This window comes from Chamaea fasciata, unplaced genomic scaffold, assembly GCF_029207755.1.
Source record: "Chamaea fasciata isolate MVZ Bird 193981 ecotype frontalis unplaced genomic scaffold, bChaFas1.0.hap1 SCAF_2, whole genome shotgun sequence".
NCBI classification, from domain to species: Eukaryota; Metazoa; Chordata; class Aves; order Passeriformes; family Sylviidae; genus Chamaea; species Chamaea fasciata.
The window spans coordinates 113,120,645-113,140,483 of record NW_027094087.1 but is presented as its reverse complement, the minus strand read 5'-3'; the positions used below and the strand labels follow the sequence as shown (position 1 = coordinate 113,140,483).

General features: G+C 41.1%; 1 protein-coding gene across 5 annotated transcripts in view; it reads right to left on the bottom strand.

Moving 5' to 3' along the window:
- DSCAM (DS cell adhesion molecule) overlaps positions 1–19,839 on the bottom strand; it is a 384,919-nt gene that overhangs the window by 70,651 nt on the left and 294,429 nt on the right. For all 5 annotated transcript variants that reach the window (XM_066177133.1, XM_066177137.1, XM_066177136.1 and 2 more), the window contains 4 exons: positions 19,246–19,486; positions 16,790–16,936; positions 14,893–15,048; positions 5,313–5,446 (listed from right to left, as the gene is read on the bottom strand). In XM_066177133.1, the coding sequence (XP_066033230.1) occupies positions 5,313–5,446; positions 14,893–15,048; positions 16,790–16,936; positions 19,246–19,486 (678 nt within the window). The remainder of the gene's footprint in view (positions 1–5,312; positions 5,447–14,892; positions 15,049–16,789; positions 16,937–19,245; positions 19,487–19,839) is intronic.

Genomic DNA, 19,839 nt, shown 5'->3' with positions numbered 1-19,839 from the left:
AAATAAGCAAATCAAAAAGATCAGTAACTGTCTGCCCCAGATGTTGGTCAGTTTCCAATACTGATTATGTTCCAAAGTAAATTGACTTGGGCTTTGGCCAAATATAGGATCATTTCCCTCTTCTTCATCGCTGCTTTGCACCTCTTCATCTACCACCTATTCCAAACCCAACTGTTTCACAGAAATATTTCCAGGCCAACATGAATCTCTGCTGGGTTTTCAGCTTTTGGATCTTTCTACACCTTTTGGAGAATACCAGAAATGTAGATTACAGTTTTCAAAGATTCTTTCCAACACAGGTATCTGGGGCCGACTGTAGGGTTTGCACTATGAGATAATTCCTAATCATCACCCCGATTTCAGCACTGGGGTCTGCTTTGTGCTCCGGTTCCTCATCCAGCTAATCCAGTTTATCATGACAGCATCATTTGTGATCTTTGCAGGAATATTCTCACTCCATTCGTCTGATTCAATAGTTCTGGAATTTCTTCTCCTTCCATCCCTCAGGCTTCTGGTCTCTTGAGACCTCAGTAAAAGGTGGGTTTGAGGGACAAATCACCCCTTAGCAGAATCCCACAGCTAAGCAACAGTTTCATCAACCAACATTTCAAAACTACTGTCAAAACTACCCTTAAAGATCAGAGAATAAACTGATTCTTCTTATTAGAAATGTTGGGTTTTAAATATACACCTGTATGTTTTGCAAGCCTCTTGTCATATTTGCCAATCTTTGGGTACTTGTGCTAGAAAGTGAGGTAAAGAGATGAGAAAATACAGACCAGAAAAATCATTTCAGTGTCAACGAATGGTATGACATCACCCAATCAGAAATACACATATTAAAGTCTGTTTTGACTTGTTGATTAGGAAAGTGTAAGTCATTATGGTTGTTGTTGCTGTTTGGGTTTTGCTAATCTGCTGGTGGGTCACTCACTAATAGGAGCAAACACATTAAACAGGATTTTCCTGCTGTTTTCAGCAAAGCAGGTCATTAATTTGTGCATCACTCTATGTTTTCTCCATGGAAAGCCTGGAGATTAATGGAAAGAAGTTGTGTAAGTAGAACTGCACTATAAAAGTATAATAAATAGAGATCATTCTCCTTTCTCGGTGATTTTCCTTTTCAGGACACAGTCAGTTGGTTCTTGTCTTTCCTCCACTCATGTGGAACTCACTTAAGATTTGAAATAAGGTGACCTCACTCCCACTCTCTGATTTCCTGATAGTGGGAGCTAAAAGCAGAACTTGTTTGGGAGACTGTGCATAGAAAGTGTTCAGATAGGAAAGACAAACAGTCCTGCCAGTGGCGTAAAATGCCATATGAGTTTTATTGGAGACTTTTAACCTATGAGACATCTTGGTGTCACTTTGATGTGTTTCTTTTCCTCAGAGAGTTACACATTAGCTCTACCACTGCCTGGTTTCCCTTGCTGTATACAGATTTTGACCAACTTTTCCAGTTTTTAACTGCCATATAATAATAAATTTGAGGTTGGAAGGTTCCTCTGGAGGTCACTCAGTCCAACCCCCTTCTCAAGGCAAGTTTAATTGCATCAGGTTGCTCAGGGACGTGTCGCATGAAGTGTTGAAGATTTCCATGTGTGGAGATCTCACAGTCTGGGCCCCAGCTCAGTATTTGACCAGGATCTCATGGTAATTTTTTCCCCCAGCTGATCAGAATTTCCCACATCAAAAATTCTTTGTCCTTGTGCATAGGAACTTTCTCATCCCTTCCTGCACCAGAAAATCCTGATCCTAAACCTTCCTTCTCCTGCCTTCAGCACTCTCCTGCTTCTTTGGGAGATGCTTTTTACCTGTTCTGAGATCAAAGTTTCCCAGGCTGGGTAACCTGTGTGTCACAGTGACCTTCTCCAGGCACCTTCTGACATCTAAATTTTATTTAATCTAATCCCATGGACTCTTCCTCAAGCATTGTACTGACCTGAATGCAACAAGAGGTTGGTGGTTGCTTTTTGGTTTGGTTTGGGTTTTTTTCACCTTTTTTCTTCAGAAAACCCCCAAATCTCCTTTTCTGTTGCACTTCAAAAATCCCTGAGGCTGCACAACCAACAGGAATTGAACTGGCCTAATTTCTGTGCTAGGATTCAAACTGTGTTCCATGTGTGTGGCACCATGGGGAAAAATTCCCTTGCCAGGATGGGACAGCAGTGACAGCACTTACATGAGAGCTGGGCAGGGTTAAGTGCCATGAGCATCCTGCCAGTGCCATGAGAATCATCACTCTTAGAAGGAATCTGGTCACCATGGGACCATTACAGGTGGTCTTAAGAAGCCAGACCCTACAAAATTTGGACATGGATGAGGTAGAAGTAGGGAGTAGCAAGAATGTAAGCTATGAGTTAGCACAGAGGATAATTTTCTAACTTAAATTCTAGCATATTCTGTTTCTTATATTTGAAGAATGAAGGATCTGTGAAGTGTCATATTTCTGTATTTTTTTCTACATTTTCAGAATAAAAAAGGAGAAAGTTTTGCCTAATTGTGCCTGTAGAATACTATAGACACAACAATTAAACAGTGTGAAATTGGCTCCTTGCTTGCCCTTTATCTTGGCCAGAGAATAGACTGCAGTGGAGAATCTTTTCCATTTTTCACACATTAATCATATTTGTGTTTTGAAGCATTCCAGGCAAGTACTGTCCGTAGGGCTCAAATTATTTTATAGAGGAAATGCCTTTTGTTCTATACAGAGGCAGCAGGAGTTTTAAAGGTTCTGCCTTTGCAAAGCAAACTGAACAGTGCAAGAGGCAGCAAATCTTCATTTTATAATATGTCAGGGTTGTATAGTTGTTATGTTTGTAATAAAAATATGCACAATACAGCCAACAGAGTTAATTATTTTTCCTGTTGGTGACTTAAACACCGAAGCAGTGTTCTTGTGTAAAGTATTGTTAACCTGTCTAAAATCTATTGTATTGACTTGTTCTCAGCAATAAAACACAATCTGCAAAGAATGCATCTTCCCCATCAGTTTACCTTTAACCCTGTCCTTTTCTCTTCTCACGGATGCCTGAAAACCCAGTTTGCCTTTTCTGCTTGAATAGCAGACTTTTAGCAAAGTTATTTTGCAGCCAGGGCTGTGACTGATGGATGAAGTTTTTAGGACTCCATACCTGCAGCTACAGCACTTGCTACTTATGGTGGCAGAAGAGATGATAAAGACACAGGTCTTTTATTTATTCTCCTCCTCAGCCTAATTTAAGACCTCTCCCTCTGTCAGCTACTTGTCTCTGCCAGCAGTGAATCAAACAAGAACTTCCCTGGATATATTAAGTGTATCTGCACAGCAGTGTTGGCATTTGAGCAGCTCTGCAGCAGGCTTGTTTCACTGCAAAGCAGCCCTGAATAAAACAGCTTTTTAGCTCATAATTCATTCCAGAATAAAAGATAACAAAGCATTTTGTTAGAAATAAAGCTGAGGGAGTGTGTCCTATATTAAATATGTCCCGAAGGCTTGCATTTGTTTAAAAACGTCCAACTGGGCTTCTGGAAGCTGAGCCCCCAGTGTAATCCCTGCCTCACTCAGCACACAGGGCTGGTACAGAAGATCTCTGCAAGCCACAGCTCCTGCTGATCTGCAGAACACTGGAACAGGGATTCATAGATACACGTTGAACATATTTATACATATATCTGTGTGTGCATATATATATTTAATATGTACCTGCAGGAAGGTAGCAGCAGGCTCATAGAATCACAGAATGGTTTGGTCTGGAAGGGACATTAAAGATCATCTGTCCTGGGGGCAGGGACACCTTTCAGAACTATTCATCACCAATTAATAAAAGAGCACAAACACCTCCAACTCCCTCTACCTGGGGCCAAGGTATGGTTCCTTGATGGTTCACACATACCCCTGCATAATGAGCACCACAAAATACAACACTAACATTCTGTTCAGGCCAAGAGCAGAAAAAAAAAAAAAAAAAAAAAAAGAGCAGCTGTTCCTGTCATTGTCCATCTCCGAGGTACTCCAAAAGGTAACCACAAAATAGGAAGTTTTGCATGTGAGAGACTCACATGGTAGAGAATAATATTTTTAGCTGAGGATGTTTATTTTCTTGGGGATGTAAATATAGGGAAAAAAAATGTTGCCAGCAAAGCCCCGGGAAGAAGAACTGCAGCTTTGTGCATGGAAAGTATCAGGAGAAGGCAGCAGCACCATCTGGTGTTCTCTCCAAGCCCCCAGAGAAGTGCCTGATCCCCACTCAGAGCTGTCCTCTAAACTCTGACCTCTTTAACCCACTGAGTGCCTTAGAAATGTATGAATTGTGATGGGAAATCTCCAGCTAGTTTACATTTAAAGGTGTGATAAAGATGGTTTTGTTTGCTACAATTAGGATATTATTTGATTTAGGAGACAGTTATCCCAAGACATAAATCAGAGAATCACACAATGGTTTGGGTTGGAAGGGATCTAAAAGACCACCTTGTTCCAACCCCCAGCCTTAGGGGCAGAGAAGTTTCCACATGCCTGAAGCACTTTTGGAAATTTCTGAAACAATATTTTCCTGGCCTTTTAAACCAAGATTGCATTTTTTTTACCTTTGGCAGGAAGTCCTGCTTAAAACTAAAATCCAAACCTTGGATAAAACATAAATCCAAATGTCAGATATAAAATAAGTAAGTATTCTTTTCAATCCACATGAAAATAAATATGCATGGGTATTTAGGGAGAGCAATTGGCCCTTGTGTTTAAAGATTGCTGAATTTCTTTGTGATTCAGAAAGGAAGAAAGATAACCTGATACTCAATTCAAATTTCCTCCTGTCACTTTCTTAGCAATTAAAAGCACATAGAGCTGGAATGGGCAAATACTCCAGGCATAAATAAGCCTATTGACAAGCAAATATATTTGTTTATAAGTCATTATGTTCCTTCACACATGAATACTCAAGCCAAAAAGGCAGGAACTTAGATGAAAACAGGGTAAATAAATTCATGCCTCCAGCTGCAACAGGGCTCGTGCAGCTGGTCATGGAAAATGCAACTTTTTACATTCTAAACTAACCAAACCTTGAAAAATACTCAGCTTCAACTGAAATAATTAAACTGAAATGCATCTTTTGAAATTATTTGTGAGCTAATGCTCTACAATAGGTTTTAAACAAAAATTTGATAGGTGGAAAAAAACGAATTCAACTCTCACTCCTCTCTGTAGCTCCCGGAATTCCCTTTAGCCTTGCTCAGGGTGAGCAAAAGGCAAGAGAGGGAGCGGCAGGGAGGAGATCAAGGACTGGTCTCTGCAAATGCTCTGTGTCAGCCCCGCACAGAGGGGCTGCGGCACTTACTGTGGGGTAGGGGTGTGAGCAGAACACGGTGTATTTCCGGATGATGCCGTTCAGCTTCAGGGGAGGCAGCCAGGACACAAAAACCGTGGAGGCTGAGGCAGCAGCTGCTTTAACTCCAGCGGGAGGACCTGGAACTGGGAAAGCAAAGTGTGTTAGAGTGGCCCAAAGGCAGATATTCAATCATCCCAGGGTAACAGATGAGTTAAGAGGAAAAGGGGAATGTGTTGGTTTGGAGGCTGTGCACCCATGGACTGAGATGGACACTCTGTGTTAGGGAGCAGCCTCCACACTGCCCATGGCAGGGAGAAGGTTTGAGGGCTGTAACCCCTCATTTAGAGGGGAGAAACTCTTCTTTAGAGGGTCCCAAAGCAGAACCTGCCACTGGTGGTTAAGCTTTCATGAAATATCCCCTCCAGCCTGCCTAAAATCATAGAATGAACCCAAGAATGGTTTGGTGTTGCTTTTTTATCTTCTTTTTGCCAGAGTCAGGATAAAATGCTTGAGCCAGTATTTCTTGTTCAGACTCAGATGCTCATTAATTCTTATCTATAAGGAAGTAAAAATGGAGCTGTATCTATCTCTCTACGAGGCCTTTTAAGGATAAACTGTCCAATTAAGAAACGACACCTAAATTATTTTTACTTTTAACCCAAAAAGCAACCACCCATGGTTTGCAATGTGGATTTTTTTATTGAATTACAAAATACCACCCAGACCCATGAAGAAGAAGGTGAAAAAGAAGGACTAGCCTAAGCCCCAAAACCTTGATCTTGCTTTATATATATTAGTATAGTCTAAAACCTTAACCTCGAAGTTTTCCACCATGTGATATTAAACACTTCTGTTCAAACTAGACACCCATAATCCCAGTGCTATCACTCAATTTTGGAAGCCTTCTCCATGGCCTCAGGTCAAATGCAGTGTTTTATTGGGGGTCAGTGCCTGTCAGCACAGAAAGTCTAAAATTCTCAGTGATTAGAGTTCCAACAGTTTGGGTTGGAAGGGAACTGAAATCTCATCCAAATCCCTGCCATGGGCAGAGACACCTTCCACTAGATCAGGTTCCTCAGAGCTCCATCCATCCTGGCCTTGGACACTTCCAGGAATGAGGCATCCACTGAGAAACCTGTGTCAGGGCCTCACCACCCTCACAATGAAGAACTTCTTCCCTAGATCCAACCTGAATTTCCCCTTTGAGTTTGAATCCAAATGCACACATGAACATATCTTCTCCATGGTCACAGAAATTGCCAAACAACACATTATTATAAATGTCCAGCTTTGAGCACACAAGCCATGCCAAAGTGTTATAAATAATACACATGTGGACAGTTTAATGGACATCCAGAGCAGAGCAGTGAATTTAATGAAGTGGGGTGTAAATGAGCACTTTGCACTGCCTGATGTGACTTGCGGCCAGCAAGGGTCACAATGTGTGAGCAGACATCTCCCCACACAGAATCCTTTTCCCTCACCCTGCCCTCAGCAGCTCAGACCTCTCTCTGGCACTGCACTATATCTATTTCTCCAGCTACAGCAGATATCTATATAAGCCATCAAAATTATCACAGAGAAAGAGCTAAAAAACCCCAAACCTCCTGTCTAAAACAACGTAGAAAAAGCTTCAGCTCGGAAATGCTAAAATCTTGCAGCGTAATCTTAACTAAATACCTTTGCAGCCTCGCATTTTGGGAAAGGTTTTGATTTCATGAGCATGTGCTGTTTTTCAAACACACATTACACTGTACCATGCTCTCCAGCTTTGAAAACAGTCTTTTACTAATGTGCAAAATTGCTAGATATTTTTTTTTCCTGCACGCTGGAATATCACATTACACACAAACTTGTACTTAAACAAAACAAGGGCTACATTTAACATCAGAATAAATGGGTTTAAAACTTCCTGAAAAACACACCTTGTGTCAAATTGCTTGAAAATATATTTTAAAAACTGTGGAAAAAAAAGAATTTGAAAGATATTTTAGCACTGCGTGTGGTCAATATTTATGTCAAATTATTAAAATAGGTATGTTATATTGATAATTGCTACATAGGTTATTAAAGACAAAATGAAACAGTTTTCTGGACTTTATTCTCTACAGAACTACTGCTTTGTGAGGAATCTGATCCTTTTGTCCGATTTCAAGTAAAACTACTAAAATGTTAAAATTTCTAGGGTAATTACTATTGCAATCTTTGATCAGCTTTCTTTACTTTCACAGAAAACAGTTATTGTGCAGCAGAGGTACAAAATCCCTTGTCCAGCAAGCTGATATTTGTAGATAAATTCTGACCCATTGTTCTACCTCAATTAAGCAAACAGATATTATGCTGCTATAGAAATTTGCCCATAAAGAGAAGTCAGCCAGACTGGGACCTAAATTTGCTCATCTTTTGTGTAAAGATAATGTGAGGAGACCCTCAATTTTACATCTGCATAGGTGGTCCTGGAAGATGTGAGAAAACTCACAGGCACCACTCAGTGCAACGTCCCTGGATGTGCATTTTCTATTTATCGTGTGCTGAGAGCTAATTAGGCATCAAGTGAGAACGTCATGATGATAATTGCATGCAAACCCAGCCCCTCGCTGCAAAGGGGCTAATTCAGTTAGCAGCTCTATCCAATGCAGAGTAAATATTGATGCTTGACAGCATCCAACTTGTTATTTATACCCAGCTCATTAGAAATGCTATTTGCTCCTGCTGCTGAGGAGGGAAAGCTGGCTCTCCAGGGTAATTACCTAACCCACAGGAGGATTCCTTTATGGATAGCAATGTTTTCTGGAAATCACTGCAAATAGATGGATGAGGTTAATGCAATTTATTGTTAAATTAGGGTGTGATCTACAGGGACAGGTTCTGATGGTAATTGGTCATGGCTGTCGACTGTTGAGGGATTAGCTCAGAATTCATCTGGCATTTTCCAGTCATTTGGTCTATGTTGGAAACATTCCTTGTCATTCCTGAGTTGCTGTCTGGTGTGAGACCAGCAGAAAGAGGGGCCAGAAAGAAAGTCAGGAAGCCGTGTAGTAAAATTGTCAACCCAAGGACCCCTCCAGCTCACTGGGTTGGAATCAGGCAGCAGTTTTGCAGGGTTGCAAAAACTATTCTGAATACTCATTTATTAGTCCTCTTTTTGCTGCACTGCTGGATTGTGCACATGAAAGCTGGTGTCATTCCACTGTGTGTGTGGAAGCGTTTACATTTCCTTGGCAAGAATCCTGCTGAATCTCATCTGGTGCTTCATATGATGCCTTAAGTTTTTGTGTTCACATTTTTCAGATTGTGTGATGCCTAGGGGTGCAGTTCTGAGCCTCGTATTAAGTGTTAGTCATCTCTCTTCACAGAGTAGGTAGACAAAACAAATCCTTTTCCTGCTGAAGACCAAGGACAACTGTTACAAGTTTTCAGGCCCAAAAGCACAAACAAGGGTGGGCTGAAGAGAGAAAACAAGAAGGATGGGACCTCACAACCTGAAGCTGTAATTGGACAATTAAACCCCAATATGCAAATGGACCAAAGCTTATAAAAGTGTGACACCTCATGACCAGTCATCCATTTTGTGACCATTTTGAGTTCACCTTGGGTGTAGCTCTGGTCAGGCTCTGATCAGGCTCTTGTCATGCCCAAGGTGTATCCTTAAAGGCCTTTTAATAAATATCTGATTTTATACTCCAGCTCTGTTCAGTCTCTGTTCCAGGTCAGCCTTCCCAAGGCATCACAGAGACCCCCACTGTCCTCTGCCCAGAGGGTAAAGTCATTGGTCAAACCCATCTCCTGGACCTCATATGAGTTATCTCAGCATTAACTGAAGCATTTCTTACTAAACTGGGTTTTTTGGGCATCTGAAGAAGTTGTGGTTGGGGAATGTGGTGCCTGCCTTATCCTGGAGAGGAAAATCCTGAGCCTTGCCAACCAAACAAGGTATTTTCCCTCATTGCTATTGCATCCCCAGCCTTTCTGGCTTCAGTCATTTTAAGCCAGCAGTATCAAGAGACCTGAGCTGTCTTACTGAATTCTCCCTGGATCTTTATTTAGCACACTGACTCTCACAGCTCCCAGAAAGACAAACTGAATTTGTACAATGCCATAGATCTTTTTTTCTCCCCCCTCCATGGTCACCAGGGGTAAAACTATAGTGAGAAGCCAGAGTACAACCTGGGCTGAGCACAGAGAAGCTGAGGACTGCTTCTAAACAACTTTGCAGCTTTCCAGGGAGCAGATGTGGCAAATTTAAGATCAAAGATGGCCTCATTCTCCAGCTAGCAAGGCTTTGAAAAACACGGAAATAGCATCCTGCTTTCATGTGGAGGAGAACACTTTGTATTCCTGACAGTGCAAGTGAAATGCTAAAGCAGAGCAGGCAATTATCCTGATACGACAGGCCTGGGAAACAGCATTTAGATGTGCCAGATAATGGGGAGGAGCTCCAGGAATTTCTCATTCTCCTTTTCATAAGCAGAGAGATTATCACCATTTTTCTTCACAGTACTGAGCAGCAGGCAGGCAAAATGCACAGACTGTGGTGCAATTAAGAGTGATATTGCAAATACATTAGAAATCTGAGCCTTGTTCTGTAACAGGGTTTTAATTCTGCACGACACGGGACTAGTCTATTGCTGGTTGCACTTAGAAAAATCAAAATAAACTCAACTCCTGACTGCTGCCTGTTTGTTCATGTAGATATCCCACTACAATGTAGATCTATGCTAGCCAAAACACATCCACACGTGAATTTACTCTCAGCTGGCTTCATATTAAGTGCACCACTTCTATCAAATCCTGCTAGTTTCCTGAGGGAAACATTTACTATTCTGTGCCTTTTGCTTCTTAGTTAAAAAAAGACAAAACTGGAGATCTTTACCACTAGAAAAAAGTGCATTAAGGGGCCATCAAGGGCAACTTTTAATCACAGAGCCCAGTCACTCTCATCAGCTGAACAAGCCCAAGCAGAGCTCTGCTCCAAGGAGTACTGAACATGCACTGGGCTGGATTTCTGCTTAATCATTTTAGAATAAATGTAAATCTTGCCAGATGATCTCTGTGCCTCTCATGCCAATGGTCAGGAAGCTTGAGGTCCAGAGAGAGGAAGGAGAGGAGGAAAATCTCTCTGGATTCAGGCAGAGTGAGGCTGGCAGAGGGATTTGGTACTGTTTTCCTTCCTGCTGCAGCTATCCCCTGGCTCTGAATGCCAGAGAACTGGAAGCACAGCACTGCTGCAAAGCCTTCGGTGGCACACAAACAGCTTGCTGTGCACAGGAATGCATTTTCTCCAAAAAACAAACAAAAAAAAAGATACAAGAGAGAGAAATGTGTATCCTCCTGTGTCACAGCCAGCCCCGATGCCAGCTCTGACAGACACCCAGACCAAATTCCCAGCTGCAGGAAGCTTTCCTGGGATGGGGCAGGAAGGGGTTTCTGGGGCCTGTGTCCTCCCATGGTCTGCTCAAGGTCGGGGCACTGCTGCCAGCCAAGGTGCTGTGTCATGTTTCACGCTGGTTCAGGCAGCAAATTCCCTGTTTCAACCACAGTTCTCTCATATTTCATTTGCAGCACAGGAGCAGGAAGGGAAATTGTCACACACACTCCCTCTTGCTACAAAACTGAGAAGCCTTTCAAACTGCATTTTGATCACAGCAGGGAAAAGAATTGGAAGAGCTGCTTTAATTTTTAATAGTTTATTAAATCAAGTCTCCAGGTGAAGAGGATGAGCAGCTTATTAGAAACTGCAAAGTGGAAAAGGTAAGGGACAAAACCAGAATACATTTTTAAAAATTGGACATTTCTTCTTGGCTTATTTTTCTACCAGGAGAAATTCCAAAAAGAGCGGCATCTTTTTCAGAAGTCAGCTTTCAGAAAAGGGGGGGGGGGGGGGGAAGTTAGATAAACCCATAAATATGATGACATTGAAAGGAAAGCTCATTTCTTGAAAGCTCATTTCCTATTATTTGCTTGAGTTGTTCCCATTTCCTTTGCTGATCAGCAGCAGTGTCTGACCTCTGGTGTCCAAAATCAGTATCAAACATTACAAGAAATCAAAGCATCAACTCATTCCATCCAGGAAGAGTGTGTCATTCCCCGGGTAACCCTTATTTTGCCTCATTGGAGATTTCAAGCCTCCAGAAGAAATTTTGGTTTGATGTCTTCAGCTGAACACCAACAGAGAAGTCACAGGAGGCCATGACTGGCTTTTCCAGCAGCACTGGAAAATGCTGCACCATCTGATTTTACAAAGAAAAGTTTCCTCTCATGTAAAAAAACTGAAAAAAGGAGAAAGGAATTAATGAGGTGATATGGCCTCATAGCAATAATGATGTGGAAGGCTTGGCAGACACTTAGAAATATCCCAGATTTTGAGATTTTATTAGAGCAGGGTGGAATATCTTGTGTCATAATTTTAGCCATAGAAGGTCTGGGAGCAGAGATAGAAGGTTTCTAGTTTTAAGCTCTGTTAGGATTCCAATTAATTTATTTCAAATGCCAAGGAAGTGCTTAAACTCACTTCAGGGCAGGATCTTTTAGGTGCACTGGAATTAGTCTTACTGAATTATCCTCTACAGAACACTTTTCCTTAGAAAATTACAGTAGAAATGTCCATTCATCTGAAGAATGAGGCACCTGTTTGGTGCACAGAGTTTGGCAATGTGAATGCTCTTTTCCTCTTTAATTTCCATACCCTTCAGGACGTTTAGATCCAGGATTTTGAGTCTGGCTTATTCTTAACTGCAGGTCTCTGTATATTCCACTCAAAATCTTTCCTGCCCTAATAAAAAGTTGTGAAGCTTAGGATGAAATCTTTGTATTTTCTGAAACACTTTTCCATTTAGTTTTCTGGACAAAACATTTAATGAATAGAACCAGTGTGTGGCATTAGAAAATCTCTGGAAAGTTTCATCTGCCTGCCTTTAGGGAGAGTTATTGATGGGCTGCCAGGAGGGTTAAAGATGAGAGATGAGCCTTTGCACAGCTGCCAAACAGTCTGAAACAATGTGCTCCCCTCACCAGGGCCTGTCTGATTCCAGAGATGGAGACAGCAAAAGATCCACCACCAAGAACTGGGGTGAGCAAATGAGGAAGAGATGGGCTAAGGGGGAAACAAGAAGATGAAGACAAAGATGAAGAAGACAAAGAAGACGAAGAAGAAGATGAAAACGACAATGAAGAAGATGAAGAGGATGAGGAAGATGAAGAAGACAAAGAAGATGATGAAGAAGATGAAGAAGAAGATGAAGAAGAAGACAAAGAAGACAATGAAGAAGATGAGGAAGATGAAGAAGATAAAGAAGACAAAGAGGACAAAGAAGAAAAAGAAGATGAAGAAGACAAAGATGAAGAAGAAGATGAAGAAGAAGACAAAGAAGAAGACGAAGAAGAAGACGAAGAGAACGAAGAAGACGAAGTAGATGAAGAAGACGAAGAAGTAGATGAAGAAGACGAAGAAGACGAAGACAACAGTGAAGAAGAAGACAACAATGAAGAAGACAGTGAAGAAGACAAAGAGGACAAAGAAGAAAAAGAAGAAGGAGGAGAAGGAGGAGAAGGAGGAGAAGGAGGAGAAGGAGGAGAAGGAGGAGAAGGAGGAGAAGGAGGAGAAGGAGGAGAAGGAGGAGAAGGAGGAGAAGGAGGAGAAGGAGGAGAAGGAGGAGAAGGAGGAGAAGGAGGAGAAGGAGGAGAAGGAGGAGAAGGAGGAGAAGGAGGAGAAGGAGGAGAAGGAGGAGAAGGAGGAGAAGGAGGAGAAGAAATGTTTGATGCTTCTGACACAAACAAGATGTCCCCAAGACCAGCCTGTCCCCAAGCTCCTGGACCAGTGTGGGATACTACTCCTGGCTCCTGGTGGCTAAAATCTCACTTCCATGGCTCAGGGCTGAGAGCCTTTGTGTTCAGAGAGAATTCAGGGAAGGTTTGCTATGCTGGGATCTACTTGACAAAAAGTAACTTGAAAATGCAGCATGTTTTGCAGTTCTCTTACATTTTAGATTTCACATTTCAGATTTTTTTTTTTCATTGAAATAAATCCATCTACTTCCAAGCACTAGGTGTTCCAAGAGCATCTGAGTCAGGACCTGGGTGCTCTGAAGTAAAAGAACTGTTAAAGGACTTTAGGTTGATATCAGAACATTCAGTGTTTGAGACACACAAATCTAAAGCTGAGCAATTTTCATTTACTGTATCCCCTGGATACAGCTACAGCTGGGGCCAGGTGATCTTACAATGCATGTAAATTTTAGAATGGGTCCCTTAATATTTAATTGGAAAAAATTAATAACTTTTATCATGTAATTTTTATTGCCAAAAAAGCACTGAAAATTCATCAAGTCAGTTAATTTACTGAACCTGCTCACTTGTCACTTTTGTAAATCTCATTGCAAATAAAAAAAGTTGGCAAATATATTCATATATTCACAAGTGACCAATAAAGTGGATAAATAAGGAAAATCCATTGACTAATTATCTTGAAAACATATTGTATAACTCACAGGAGAATTTACAAATGAAACACTATTAAAGGAACTTCATTGAAGTGACTGTGGGCATTTTTATCTGTACCACAAAAACTCTTGATCCAGTTTTTCAAAAGCATTCAGGGGATCCAAAAATATATTTATACATCTCATTGCATTTTCAAGGCATTAAAAAAGGTTAGGGACAAAACCTCCCCTGAATTTGGAATTTAAGTGCTTCAGAAATAGATCAGTGCATGGCATCCTACTGAGGGGACCTGAAGTGATTATAATAGTTACAATTACAATAAAGTGATTTTGGGATCTCACGTGTCTGTGTGTGATTAAAAGTTTCTTGAACTTTCAGCATTGTGAATTGAATTTTCCATGCTTTGGTCTAGGAACAAAGGTAAGAACTTTTTGTTCTTGTTTTTGCTTTTGAGGGAAGAGTATCTATATATATATATATACACTGAAAATAATATTCTTACTAGGATCTAAGTAATATAAGATTGTCCCAGAAGTCTCTCCTCCTTTCCCCATTTTCATAGAATATCAGAATGGGTTGGGTTGGAAAGAAACCTTAAAGCTCATTCACTTCCACCCTCTGCCATGGGCAGAGACACCTTCCACTCTCCCAAGCTGCTCCAAGCTCCAATGTCCAACCTGGCCTTGGACACTGCCAGGGATCCAGGGGCAGCCACAGCAAATCTGGGCACCCTGTGCCAGGGCCTTCCCACCCTCCCAGGGAACAATTGCTGCCCAAGATCCCAGCCAGCCCTGTCCTCTGGCATTGGGAAGCCATTCCCTGTGTCCTGTCCCTCCAGCCCTTGAAAATTGTCTCTCTCCATGTTTCCTGCAGCTCCTTCAGGCCCTGCAAGGCCACCCTGAGCTCAGCCCAAAGCTTCTCCTGTCCAGGCTGAACAATCCCAGCTGTGCCAGCCTTTCCTCCCAGCAGAGCTGCTCCATCCCTCTGCTCATCCTAGAGCCTCCTCTAAACTCTCTCCCACAGCTCCATGTCCTCCCTGTGCTGGGCCCCAGCACTGAGTTTTCAATTTCTGCATGTCTGTGTACAATATTTGCCTGAGACAAGGAAGCATTTCCTGGAAGTGGGAATGGAAAATGCTTTCACTCCTTACCATCCTCTTTAGTGCGGGTGAAAATCTGCTCGCTCCTCACTCCATCCCCAGCTCGGGTAAAAGCCAACACCTGGATGCTGTAGTTGGTGTATTTTTCCAGGCCATCCAGCTCCAGGGATGGCTGGGTAGTTGTGACATTCTTTATCTCTCCCAGCTCTATAAAATAAAACAAAAGAAAATATAAAGGAAGTGGAGTTATTGCCAAGTTCACTCTTCTTCCAGGCGTTGATACCTGCTGTGGAAATCTTGGGTGTCCCAGACAAGTAACGCTTCATTATTACAGAACAGCAATGAATTACAATGAATTAAAATAAATTCATTTATGTCCTGACCTCTTACTAGTTGAAGCAGACCCACTTTTCATTTTCAAACTTTTTTTTTATTGTTGCAATTTAAAAAAAAAAATGATGAAGAGAATTGAAGAAATTCTGTAAGTAATGAGATTTTTCATAAAGAAGAGATAACAAGAAGAGATTATTGTGAAACATCCCCTAAAGAAAAAAAATGAGCACGTCGTTTATCTTCATAAAGATTTTCTGGTTATGAGAAAGACTATTTCTCATAAGGAAAATGAAGAAAAACTCCCCTTTATTTTAAAATATGCAGCGAGTGCTGCTGCAAAGCACTTGATAGGAGCTATACTGGCTAACAATAGATTTAAACACAGTAAAATCAGATTTACTTGCAGAAAGATGATGTACTTCATATGATTTTTTTTTTTTTATTTTTGCAGCAAGCTAAGAAGTACAAGCCATATGGCAAAAAAGCTTTGAACATATTTAGGACAGCAAATAAAGTTGAATAAATAAAGAAAATCCACTTTTAAGCATGGCATGAACATCATCTTTTTTCATCATGTTGTAAGACATCACATAGGAGCTTAGATGGGATAATATCCACACAGGATCTGATCCAAAACTACAGGCGTCACTGTAAACATTTAATTTTATGCTCTACATGTCTACATTTTTTCTGTATGCTTCTCATACATTTTTAATCTTTATTTTTAAAGGAATTGGTGGTTGATTTCCAAATATTTTTGAGTCTACCATTACCAGCAGGGACAATGGGCCTTTGGGTCACAATTCCACTCCGAATTCCCCTTTCCACACTAACAGAGGCCAGGATTTGCACAACTGCAGGTTAGAGTGAACTGTGGTTCTGGTGGATGAAAGCAAAAGAAGGGAGACAGCTGTGAAAAATCCACAGGGCAAGTAGGAATAAAGTCATGTGCATCTCAAACCTACTAATTTGTTTAATTTATGAGAAAGGGCCATACATGGAATTATCACCATGCAATAAATTGCAGATTAGTAAAGCATCAGAATTCTTCTTTGATCCTTTCACTCAGCCTCTTCTCTGGAGCCCGTTTCCCCAGGAATTATGCTAAGAGTACAAAACAGTACAACAGAAGAAGCTGGCATGGAAATAACAAGCTTTTCCCAGAGACATTTCCTTCTTTTGCCCTCAGCTATGGAGAGGAAATGCATCCTATCAAAAAGAATAAGTGATAGCAGATCGAGTAGGCAAAGAGATAACCAATCAAATTATAGTGAAAACCCGGGTTGGATGGGTTTATTCTGGGTTCATGTCATCATTCTTTAAAAAAACTCCAACATTCTGGACTCTGTGGTTGAGGTGAAATTTGTTCAGGTCACGTTGGGTACCATGGGAGGCCAGTGGAGTGTTGCAAACCCATGGTGGGAGCCTTCTCTGAGGTTCCTTCAAGCAGCTTTGCTGCTCTGTTCAGGCTCTAGGAAAAATTGCTCCCTCACCAGGTAGACAAAGTTTTCTCTAAACCAAAAAGAAAAGGGAGTAAAATGCCTTCACAGCAGAGAGAAAATGTTATAAAGGCCACATACAGCTTTTTACTTGGTAATAGATTGGTGTCTCTCACCTCCATCCAAGAGGTTGGCCCAGTAGATAACCCTGAATCCCTGCAGGATCCCATTCAGGGTTTCCTTTGCCAGCGTTGACCAGGAAATGGAGATGGTTTCTGGGGATGTGGCAGTGGCTTGTACATTCCCTGGAGGGCAACTGGGCACTGGAAGAAGATATTCACCATTTTAACATAATGAAAACAACTCAATATTCATCTTGTAGCTACCCTTTATTTTTCCCTCTATCCTACCACACAGTATTTAATTACCATTACACATTTAAACAATTCAAATCTTTTATTCTTGCTACAATCCACGTTTCTGCAAGTGCAGCTGTTTTCCCTGGAATGACTTCTGATGTACTGTTTCCCTACTTGCTGACTCGTCTTTTAATAGGCTTTTTGTTGTTTCTTTTTGAAATATAATTGTGTTCTGACACTGAAATGTGCAGAACATTCTGTAAGCAATTTAAATATATTGTTTTAAGTTTGCAGGCAAATTTGCATCTTTGTGGACAATTCTAATGTCCCTTTAAATTTGGTGGAGGGGGAAAATATGGGCATGTCTTTAAAAAACATAGGAAAAAATGGTCATAATATATTTTTGCTGATATTTTAAAAAACTGGGAAAAATCAAACAAATCTAAGGCATTTCTGTTGGCCATTTACTGTCAAAGCAATACAGTAGAATTAGTAACTGGCTCATGGCATCTTGAATTCTAAAAGAGGGACCCAAAATTGATTGACAACCAAAAAAAATTCTAAGAAAAGTAAGCGTGCTGGATTCTGAAGGAAAAAAAAAATCCCATTTATTATAATATAAAATATATGCTTGTGTGAACATACTGCCTTTTGAAGTCTTGCAGCAAGCTAGGCTCAGAAACATTTAGAGTAAAAGAAAGGTATCAGTCTTTCATGAATAACTTGCCTCAAAATCTGTGGCTCTTGAGGATTTTAGATGTGTGATGTTCCATTTTGTCCATGTAAAAGTCAGATTCCAAGCTGGCACTGGTTTCAGGACACTGATGCTGATTTACAGTGGCTGAAAATCTGACTTGCATGGCCTTTAGGATTATTATTTGCTGTTATACTCCTCTAAAATACTGAACTCTCTTTTTTGGATATGGGATCTTTCTCTTTTTCCACTAGAGGACTCCCTCTCATTGTTTGAGAAGTACTTTTTATGCCGTTTGGAAAAAAAAAAAAAAAAAACAAAAACAAAACGATGTTGTTCCTTGGATTAGACAGGGTGATTTTTGCCTGAAATAGCAATGATTTTTCTGTCACTGGATATCCTTGAAAAAACACAAATCTCTCTTACGATTGACAGGACAGCGCAGTACAAGAGCTCTGGTTACACAGTAGATTCACTTGAAAACAGTAGCAATCCAACAAAAAATTACAATATTGCTTCACCTTTCATAGTTTCACTTCTCAAAACTATGATGAGATCACTCTGGAGGCAAGGATGAGACCACAAGAGTTGCAAATATGAGAACACCAGAGCGTTTGGCTTCTTAATGAAAGTTTTTTGTCTCAGTCAACATCATTCACAGCAGGATATATTACATAAGTGGGGTTATTTTTATTTAGCTGGTAAAATAAATTCATTCTTGCAATGAAAATCAGCCTCATTGAGCAGGCTCTTCTCTTATACCTTTCTATCTAAAGACTGTTCTTTTATCATCCCTACTTTAACCATCACTAATCAAACAAGAAATGCAACAAGATTGTTGGGGGTTGGGTTTGTTCCTTCTTTCTCTGGGGAATTTTTTCCCCACGGGTTGCCAAGGGGACCGGGTGTTGGATACTTGAGAGTGCTTGGCTGAAACAAAGAGATGGACAAAAGGTGGAAGGGGGAGATAACGCAGGTAAAAGACACAGCTTGAGGCAGCTGCGTGCTTTTCTGCTTCCGGCGTTCGGGAGACGCGTGTCGGCCGCTCCTCGAGGATCTCAGCCGCCGCAAAGCACGCCGAGCAGAAGCTGGGCCGCTATTCTGCCTCGTCTTCAGCTTCTTCGGCGCTGCTCCTCTTGCTACAGCGTGACCCTGCACTCCCTGCGCTGCCGGGACATCCTGCCCCTGCCTGCCGGGACACCCTGCCATCCCAGCTACCAGCCCGGGACTTTTCCACTGTTCCAGCTTGGTGCTCTGAGGATCCTGCAGGGACACCGAAACCAAACTGCCCTGGGTTTTGTGAAACAAAGCCCTCAAGGTTCTTGGTACTGTTGTTGTTTGTCATTAATGCTGTAGTTGTTTGGTGGGGGGGGAGTTTTTTTGTGTTTGTTTGCTTTGTATTACATACTAGTAAAGAACTGCTATTCCTATTTCCCAAATCTTTGCCAAAGAGCCTCTGATTGTAATTTTACCTAGCAGATACCTGTCTTCCTAAACCAAGACAAAGATAAAAAGACACAAAATAATAATAACAACATTAACAATATGTCCCATCAGAGTTGTTTGCCAAGCAACCCACCATCCTCAAGAGTTGTGGTGATGATTTCCTGAGAAGAAGGTCCGATCCCAGCCCGGTTACAGGCCTGTACCACCATGCCATACTGGGTGAATTTCTTCAGGTTATTCAGGGTATAAACCTCACTGTCCCCAGTGGTGTCGATGCTGATGATGTTGAACTGGAAATTCCCCCCGGCGCTGTACTCCCGATAACCGATCTGGTACCCACGGATAATTCCATTCTGCAAGTGCTTCTTTGGAGCCTGAACAGAAAATGGAAAGTTACACATTGAGTGCACACATCCAAAGTCAAGTTGTTACCCCTAAAATTTTTTTGGGGAAAAAAAAAGAGAAAAATAAAAATAAAATAAAAAAAAGAAGACAAATAAAAAAAAAGAAGGAAAAAAAAAGAAAAAAAAGTTTAACTTTTATTTTTTTCCTGCTGAATGCAAGTCTATTTCAAGGCTACAATGCAAAAATACTTCCAGCATATGAAACAGCCACTTTTTTCAGTCACTTACATTTCAGGTGTGTTTTTTTTTCAAATCTGTGCTGAAAGACCTTTAAATGGTTCATGCACAGAAAAATCCAGCGAGACATTCTTGAGTATGAATAT